General features: G+C 35.5%; 1 protein-coding gene across 1 annotated transcript; it reads left to right on the top strand.

Moving 5' to 3' along the window:
- The first annotated feature begins 1,107 nt into the window (after positions 1-1,107).
- On the top strand, positions 1,108-9,631 carry LOC111281907 (uncharacterized). Its single transcript, XM_022869707.2, has 4 exons — positions 1,108-2,433; positions 6,898-7,469; positions 7,574-7,793; positions 8,204-9,631. The coding sequence occupies exons 1-4, from the start codon at positions 1,174-1,176 to the stop codon at positions 9,551-9,553; spliced, it is 3,402 nt and encodes a 1,133-aa protein (XP_022725442.2). The 5' UTR covers positions 1,108-1,173; the 3' UTR covers positions 9,554-9,631.
- The last annotated feature ends 407 nt before the right edge of the window (positions 9,632-10,038 follow it).

Here is a 10,038-nt window from a genome sequence, read left to right as displayed (position 1 = left end):
TTTCTTAGTACTCTTTATGACTCATCTTTTTCCTCCAAAACTCTAATACCCCACATTTTGTCAACTTTAGCATCGAAGTTTGTCCTAAAAAACAAATTACGATATTTTTACTCGTGTTTTTCTTACTATATATCAAGATTAATCTCAATTTGTTCAAAATTGTAAATGAATCAAATATAAACAAACATACATATATTTATGACTTGTTCGTTTATTTTTAAAAGTGTTTAAGTTCAATCAATGTTCAATAATAAAATTGTTTTGTTCATTTATGTTCGATTTGTTTTAAGTAGTAAAATGTTTGCATTCGGTTTAATTAAATTAAAGAGATTCGTTGAATACTGAATAAGTATGTTCATAAACATATTAAACAAACATATTTATAAATAACAAATAAACTATAACTAAACAAATTTAAATAAACAAATCTTGAACGAATATAAATTAATTCAAATGAATATAAATAAATTTTAAAATAAAATTAAAGTATAAAATAAAAATATAATTTTATTAATATTATTATAAACGAATAATAAATAAATAAATAATCAATTAATAATAAACAAACAAATTTTAAAAAAATTTTAAAAAAATTTATTTACAAATATTAATAAATCAAATATATCTCCATTCATATTTAATTTATTTAACAAATAAATATAAAAATATTATTCAATATTATTTATTAAACTTAATAAATAAATATAAATAAATAAAAATAAAATATATTTACAAAACGATTCATTATCTATTCATTTACACCGACAAAGTTGTCTTCTAACTTATCGACCAAGTCACCTTCACCCAAAACGCTATAAACAATAACTGTAATACAACTACGAAAGTCAATGAAATCTATAGTCTTGCAAGTTTGGATGTAGACTTTTCCATTTACAACAGTAAAATCCTGTCGGATTTACAAATTGTCAACTCTCACTGAATGCCCACGGATCCAGTTAGCATAGGTTATCACCTTAACTTTTACTTGCTAATTCCCAATCCAACGGTTCCCGTTCCTCCCCTGTCCAAACACAAAAATGAACCGCTGCGCAGTGTGAACAGTGATCTCTCTCCTCTTTTCCCCTGTATTTTCTTCAGGTTGCCCATAACGTAGCGCCACGTTTATACTTGGATCAGACCGTACTCGATCTGCCCTCTCATATTCCTTTGAAAATGATGCCGCCGGCGCTCCAACCCCGCTCCTTCCGACCCTACATCTCATCGTCAATAAGCGCCCCTTCATTATCTTCCTTCAACGATGCTTCTTCCCATTACTCCGCCTCCGAACCCGAACCCGACCCCGACCCCAACCCTATCTCCAGTTTCAACTCTGACCGATCCTCCCCTTCTTCCTCTCGATCTCTCAAGAACTCCCGGTTCTCTCCTTCCTCTTTCGCTCACAACGCCCGTCTCGCCATCGCTCTCGTCCCTTGTGCCGTATTCCTTTTCGACCTCGGCGGAGCCCCCGTCATTGCAACCCTAACCCTAGGACTTATGATCACTTACATCATCGATTCGCTCAACTTTAAATCCGGCGCTTTCTTTGGCGTTTGGTTCTCTCTACTCGCCGCTCAGATCGCTTTCTTCTTCAGCGCGTCTCTTTACTACTCTTTCAATTCCTCTCCTCTCTCCATCGTCGCCGCCTTTCTCTGCGCCGAAACGAACTTCCTTATTGGCGTGTGGGCTTCGCTTCAGTTCAAGTGGATTCAAATTGAAAACCCGTCGATTGTCCTAGATTTGGAGCGGCTCCTCTTCGCCTGCGTTCCTTTTGCCGCTTCTTCAATCTTCACTTGGGCTACCGTCTCCGCTGTAGGTATGAACAATGCCTCTTACTATCTAATGGCTTTCAATTGCGTTTTCTATTGGGTTTTCGCAATTCCTAGAGTTTCTTCTTTTAAAACTAAACAAGAAGTAAAGTATCATGGTGGAGAGATTCCTGATGATAATTTGATTCTTGGTCCACTCGAGAGTTGTCTCCATACTTTGAATTTACTGTTTTTTCCTCTCATTTTCCATATCGCATCGCATTACAAGGTGATGTTCTCGTCGGCTGCTTCTGTCAGTGATTTGTTTCTTCTTTTCTTTATTCCTTTCTTATTCCAATTATATGCTTCAACAAGAGGGGCATTGTGGTGGGTCACGAAAAATGCTCACCAGCTGCGTAGCATACAGTTAGTCAATGGTGCAATTACATTGGTTGTTGTTGTGATTTGCCTTGAGATTAGAGTTGTGTTTCGTTCGTTTGGGAGGTACATTCAGGTGCCACCACCCATAAATTATCTTCTTGTTACTACTACAATGCTTGGAGGGGCTGCTGGAGCTGGTTCTTATGCACTGGGAATGATATCGGATGCATTTAGCGTTTTGGCCTTCACTTCTTTGGCTGTTGTTGTCAGTGCTGCTGGGGCCATTGTGGTTGGATTTCCAATACTGGTATGTTTTTGTTTCTTTCTTTGCCTTATTTCAAACGAATTCGCTTGATTACTGTTCTGTGCACGATCATGATATATGGTAATTATTTTTTGTTTTTATTGAAGTGCTACTTTGTCATTGCTAGGTTATTTTTCTTTACTTGTTTTGCCTACTGGCTCATGTTTCATTTTGTATGTTAGCTCCTAATATGTTCTTGGACTAGCGTAACAGAAAATTTGTATAGCATTTGAAATTTAAGCCGGTATGCTGAGTGTGAACTTGCTTGTGGAACGTAGAAACTCTATTGCAGAACTTTGCCTTGGCATAAGAAGATAATATAGTTAAAATTCAGTGATTACTCATTCTACTGGATTTTTTGTAGCAATTTCGTGTATGACAGGTATTTTTTAAAATATATACCCTGTACACATAAATGTGCCGGTTATTCCTGTGAAAATATATGGAAATATTATAGTATTGGTCAACTTTGGAAAGAACCTACTAAATTTGGCACTAGCCATCAGTAACATCAATAGTGGCTGTCAATCTACACAAGCGATTTGCATGTGGTTAGTTACGGAGCAAACTTAGCTACTAGCATTGTTGCTAGCTGCTAAAGGCAAGATTCAATGTGCCATACGCAAAGTTTGTGTAACAAATTCACTAGCTAGGTCATATAGAATGAAAAGGAACTGATTCCCATTACGGCTGAGCAAATAAACTGAAAACTGAATCAATTTGAAGTCATTTGGTTCAATTCTGATCGGGCTTTTATATAAATTTGGTTTCAGTTTTTAAAATAAATAACCAAGGTTTGCATTTGATTTTGGATTTCAATATGAAAACCATAGTAACCCCAATCAAACCACACGTTACATGAATAATTTAAAAGAAATCTTCATAAAATGCCTTTGATAGAAAAAACCTCCCCTTGAAAACTCTGAAGGCTGCTTACAATAAACTATTATTTAATGGTAATTTATTGCTCTGGTCACATGAATTGCATTTTTCAAAGCATGAAGACTTTAAAGTTATGTCATTCACTCATCATCATCAGAATGGGTAGCTCTTTTAACTAAAAATATATATAGTGTCAAAATTAACACTTTGTTTTTCATGAAAAGTCTTTGAATTTGGTATATATGTTTCATATTCTCTCTCCTTACCTTCTTCTATTTCATTTGCACAGAGCACATCCAGTTTATTCTGATCACATTCTCTCTTTGTTCTTCTTTTTTTTTTTTTTAATTTATTTTTCTTATCATTTTCTTCATGTTTATTCTCATATTTGTCTCTCCACAACTCCAAAACTTAGATTTAATGATCCAAATCTATTCATGAAGCTGTGAGAGATCTAAAAATATCTATATATTCTTGTGTATTGTATTTTTTGCAAATCTCTTTGGTTTTATATTATTCTCAATATTTTTAATTTAGGCTTTGCATTCTTATTGAATTTTTAAAATTTGAGTAAGGTATGTTACTTTTTCTCAAAGAAGAATTCATAAGAAAATTCTTTATAAAAAAAATCCAGGTTTAACTGTAATCGTTTCTAGATATTTGGTGGTTCTCCATTTGATTTTTACAATGTGCAGTTCAGATTCAGTTTGTGAAATTAAAAAACTGAATAGTGAGATTTGGTTAAAAAAATTTTGAATATCTGAATCGGAATTGAACTGTATGCACCCCTTGTTCCCATGTTTGATTTTGAATTTTATAATATCCACACATAGAATTAGTGGTATCAATGCTTTTCATGCCTAGGGCTGTTAGGTAGTTGAGTAAGATATTCTTTGATAATAGACTATGAAGCATTGACACAACTCCGACCTCCACGTATTCATTTCGACTATATGTCTGGTTTAGACAAGCATTTGAAATGCTGGATATGTGTTGGATACTGTTGGATATGTCCAAAAAAATTGAAAACAAAGCTGTTATTTTAGGCATGGCATGGTCACATGAAGGATGTGGTGTAGACATGACAACGAAGGGTGAAAATATTCTTGCTTATGGAGGTAAGGATATAAAAGGTTTGTGTCACTATTTACTGAGCAAAGAAATAATAGTAAGGAGGGAAATTGAGAAAAAAAAAACAATCTTCCTTTTCTTGTGGCCTCAGATGGGGTCTATCTAATGGGGTGAGACTACAATTAGTGAGAAGAGGTTGGTGAGAGGATGATGCAAGAAAGAAGTGGCAGGAGATGAGTTGTTTTGTTCAACCTGGCAACCAACCTGCACATCATTTAAAAAGAAAGAAACAAAATGTGTTTATAAATTCGATGGCACTTGAGAATAATATATTTTGGGTTGGGTCATATGTTTTTTTTATTGGATGGCTTAATACCTTATTAGGAAATTACATTTTGAGCTTATAAAATTATTGGACCACATTTATTTATAATAATCCAATACAATTATAAAATTACCTTAAAATTTTGTAATAACAAAATATTTATGTGAATTTTATGTATTTTGAAAGAATTTTACTGCATGTTGGTTATAATTAATTTTAAATTAATAAACTTACATAATATATATACTTTGTTATTTTTAATTGTTGTATCCTTTCATGTCATATCCTAATTTTTTAAAAATTGTCGTATCGCCTTGATCGTCTCGTTTGGTCCCCTTTTCTTGTGTCTGTTTCCATGCTTACTAGATTGTAGATCATCCCATGCTTCTTTCAACAATATTCACAATTGGCTTTCTTGTTAAATTTCTGGGGAAGTGCAGCAGATGTTACTAAATCCGAAAGAGGACTTTCAAAGGCTGTTGGCAGCAAGATATAATTGAGTGCAGATGATTGACTTCCTAGAACATCTATGGAATGTATGAAGTATCATTCATCAAGTATCCTTGGCTAGGAAGCATGGACACAAACACGGACATGGGCATGGCCAATTTGCAAAAAATTAGGACAAGACACAAAACGGGAATTAAAATATAATAAATATATAAATATGGAATGTACTTGGTATCATTCATCAAGTCCTTGGCTAGGAAGCATGGACACGGGCACAGGTAATTTCCAAAAAATTAGGACAAAACACAAAAGCTATATGGGAATTAAAATATAATAAATATATAAATATGCATAAATATTATGTAATTTTATTAATTTTGAACGTGCAATAAAATTATTTTAAAAATATCTAAAATTTACTTCTAGAAAATATTTTGTTGTTATAAAATTTCTATGTTATTTTATAATTGCATTGGATATTATAAATAAACTTGGCCTGATATTCTTATAAACTCAAAAGTTATTACACTAAAATTTTAAGCCATCCAACCAAAAACCCATTTGACCCAACCCCATATTATACCCAAGTTCCATCCATTTTATAGACACTATTCTCTTTCTTTCTAACATTGTGGCAATTTGAATTGCCTTATTGAACAAAACAATGGCTCATCTCCTTCGACTTCTTCCATGGATTATCTTCTCTCCAACTTTTCATCACTAAATAGAGTCTCACCCACATAGTTCAGCTCCATCTAAGGCCATAAAAAGGAAGATAGTTTTGTTCTCAATTTTCTCTCTCTTCTCTTCTATTTCTCTGGTTAGCAATCAATGACATTATTTTGTATCTTCGCCACCAATAACAGAGAGTTTTTTACCCTTTCATTGCGGTGGCCCTCCTATTTCCGTCTATATACGATATTTTTTATTTTTCTTGCATATCCGACAGTGTCTAGTACGTATTTGGCTTTGTCATACACATGTTTGATACAGACACCTATTCGACACGAATACGTGAAGGTTAGAGCCATGTCCATATTTCATAGATCCTTGGGGCCTTTTTTGAACCATAAGTTCATCTACCATGTTTAATTGATGTGAAAGTGAGAACAACCACCTTTTTTTTTTATTGTTTTGTCTGTGTGTTTTGATAAATGAGGTCGGCTTGTAAATGCTGGTGTGAATTGCACTGAAAATTTGGTAGCTTGGATTTAATTCCAGAATGGCGACTCCTTGGAGGTTGGTTCTATGAGGCAACATAGTTGATATCGAAGGGTGAAGTTGGCTATTTTCTTGGGGATAGCTGCAAATAGTGTGTGCATTTTTAATGAGTTGTCGTTTATGCTCTATGGATGCTTGACAGAATGCCTACGATGGGCTCTCTTCTTGTTACCTGATTGTTTTAGCCTCATTAGATTTGAATTATTTAATTATTTGTTAGGTATGATGTACCATAATTGGAGTTGTCCTTTTTGGGTTGGTTCATATTGGCTATGCTTTGGGATATCTTTTTGTTGAAATTTGTATTTCAACTTCATTTATTAATAAAACTATTTTACTTTTTCCAGAATAAAAAAATATGCCATATAGTGTTGAATGTTGAGTTTACGACTAATATTTAGATCTCTCTTTAATATTTGCTAATATAATGAATTTTTGTCAAAAGACAGATGGGAAAAGAAAGGAACTCTTATTTAAATGTCCAGAAGTTTTAGTGATATTTGTACCTTGTTTTGCAGTTTATTCCATTACCTTCAGTTGCTGGCTTTTACTTGGCTCATTTCTTTACAAAGAAGAGCCTTCAATCTTATTTTGCCTTTGTTGTGCTTGGGAGCTTGATGGTCATGTGGTTTGTGCTACATAATTGCTGGGATCTAAATATATGGTTGGCAGGCATGTCCTTGAAATCCTTTTGTAAACTACTTGTTTTGGATGTTCTTCTAGCCATGGTTGTTCCTGGTTTAGCCCTTCTTCCTCCGAAACTTCATTTTTTGACTGAAGTTGGTTTAATCAGCCATGCATTGCTTCTATGCTACATTGAGAATCGGTTTTTCAGTTACTCAAGCATATACTATTATGGATTGGATGATGATGTAATGTATCCAAGCTACATGGTCATCCTGACGACATTGGTTGGCTTTGCACTTGTGCGAAGACTATTTGTGGATCATCGAATTGGACCCAAGGCTGTTTGGATTTTGACTTGTCTGTATTCCTCGAAGCTGGCTGTGTTGTTTATTACATCAAAGTCTGTTGTGTGGGTATCTGCTGTCCTTTTGTTGGCTATTTCGCCTCCATTGCTTCTTTACAGGTAGGCACTCTCTCTCTCTCTCTCTTTCTCTCTCTCTCTCGTTAATTGTTACATTGAGATGAAAGCAGTGTTTTTTCTTTGCGTTCAATTTATAAAATTTGAAGGGATAAGTCAAGAACAGCATCAAAGATGAAAGCCTGGCAAGGCTATGCACATGCTGCAGTGGTTGCATTATCAGTCTGGTTTTGCCGTGAAACAATTTTTGAAGCATTACAATGGTGGAATGGTAGACCCCCGTCTGATGGTTTACTTCTAGGCTTTTGTATTCTTTTGATAGGATTGGCTTGTATAGCCATAGTTGCTCTACATTTCTCTCATGTCATGGTATGGATACGTTTTCTGTTGCTTTCCCTTATATTGTTTAAGTTATTTTTTGTCATGAAATATCCTTTTAAGATATTATCCATAGAAAGAATCCTGTTTCATTTAACTAGAAATGGTGTTTAACGACTCAGTCATGCTTTTGATACCTTCTCTACTCCTGATGCTCTAAAAGACCCACCTTCTAACTAATAACTGAGCAGGCAAATTAAACTATTCGACACATGCTTTTATCTTGTGGAATTGAATATCATAGTTGATGTAGTGCTTAGTTGATGCATAAACTCAAATGAGAAATGATGGTTGTTTTGTGCTTCAAATGAAATGTATTTAAGTAATGTATCACAAAGGTTTTTTTTTTTTTTCACAAAAAATGATCGTACTTAGATTATTTTCCTGTCATGATTATGCAGTCTGCAAAGCGATGCATTGTATTGGTGGTGGCAACAGGTCTCCTGTTTATCCTAATGCAGCCACCAATTCCATTAACATGGACTTATCGATCCGACCTAATCAAAGCTGCACGTCAGTCTGCTGATGATATTTCCATATATGGCTTCATGGCATCAAAACCTAGTTGGCCCTCTTGGCTCCTTATATTGGCAATTCTTCTCACTTTAGCTGCTATGACGTCCATCATACCCATTAAGTACATTGTAGAGTTGAGAGCATTTTACTCCATTGCAATGGGTATTGCTCTTGGTGTTTATATATCTGCTGAGTTTTTCCTTCAGGCTGCTGTCCTTCATGCCCTCATCATTGTAACAATGGTTTGTGCATCTGTTTTTGTGATCTTCACCCATTTTCCATCTGCCTCCAGCACAAAGCTCCTACCATGGGTGTTTGCCCTCCTTGTGGCTCTATTTCCTGTGACTTACCTATTAGAAGGTCAAGTGAGAATTAAAAGCTTCCTTGGAGATAATGAATTTGGGGGCAACGGTGAGGAAGACAGGAAGCTTACAACTCTATTGGCTGTTGAGGGGGCAAGGACATCTCTTCTTGGTCTGTATGCAGCAATCTTTATGCTTATAGCTTTGGAAATAAAATACGAACTTGCATCACTTATACAGGAAAAGACTCTTGAGAGGGGTGCAGTTAGACACAATCAGTCTGTTCAAAGCAATTGTGCGGCATTACCACCACGAATGAGGTTCATGCAACAACGCCGTGCCTCTGCTGTGCCAACCTTCACAATTAAAAGGATGGCTGCTGAAGGGGCATGGATGCCCGCGGTTGGTAACGTTGCTACTGTGATGTGCTTTGCCATATGCCTGATCCTCAATGTCAATCTCACTGGTGGATCAAATCAGGCAATATTCTTCCTGGCTCCTATATTACTGCTGCTCAACCAGGACTCTGATTTTGTTGCTGGATTTGGGGACAAGCAAAGATATTTCCCTGTTATAGTGGTCATATCAGTCTATTTGGTTTTGACCACACTATATAGCATACTGGAAGAAGTATGGCATGGAAATGCTGGGTGGGACATTGAAATTGGGGGTCCTGGTTGGTTCTTTGCAGTCAAGAATCTAACCCTCCTGATTCTTACCTTCCCGAGCCACATCCTGTTCAACCGGTTTGTATGGAGTTACTCAAAGCAGACAGATTCGATACCACTGCTAACATTGCCCCTAAATCTGGCTTCCATCTTAATAACGGATTTGACTAAGATTAGGGTTTTGGGGTTTTTAGGAATTATTTATTCCCTGGGCCAGTATTTAATATCTAGACAGCATTATATCTCCGGATTGAAATATATTTAGACTTTAGACAAATGGATGATCTGTGCAATATATTTTGGCAATTTTCAAATGAGACGTCAAAGTTCAGGTTGTTTTTCACTTGCTCTCACACTCAGGTGGTCTTCCCTTTGGGCTCGTCAATGCTAGAATCGAGTTTGGGTGCGTTTGAGTTTTTTACTGAAAATAATTATATCGAGTTTCATGAAAGTAACGTAACGCACCGGTCATTGATTCTGCTTGTTCTTGATTTAACTTTGTAGATGTCTTTACGGAGATATTCGCGATGCAGTGTTTGAAGACGATCTGCTTATATTCTCATGCATATGTCGCTTCCTTTAAGTCATCAGCACTATTATTCTACTGATATGTCGCTTCCTTTACGTCTTCAGCACTTCTCGCATCCAAATTTCTAGGCTGGTACCTAATCAGCTCTCGGGAATCTGTTTAGTCGCAAAAAGGAAAAAAAAAAAAAAAAATCAAATGAAACCCATTTCATTTCCCAATGG

This window comes from Durio zibethinus, chromosome 5 (genome assembly GCF_047325235.1).
Source record: "Durio zibethinus cultivar Kanyao isolate XHJ-2024 chromosome 5, ASM4732523v1, whole genome shotgun sequence".
Lineage (NCBI taxonomy): Eukaryota > Viridiplantae > Streptophyta > Magnoliopsida > Malvales > Malvaceae > Durio > Durio zibethinus.
This window is presented reverse-complemented; position numbering and strand designations above follow the sequence as displayed.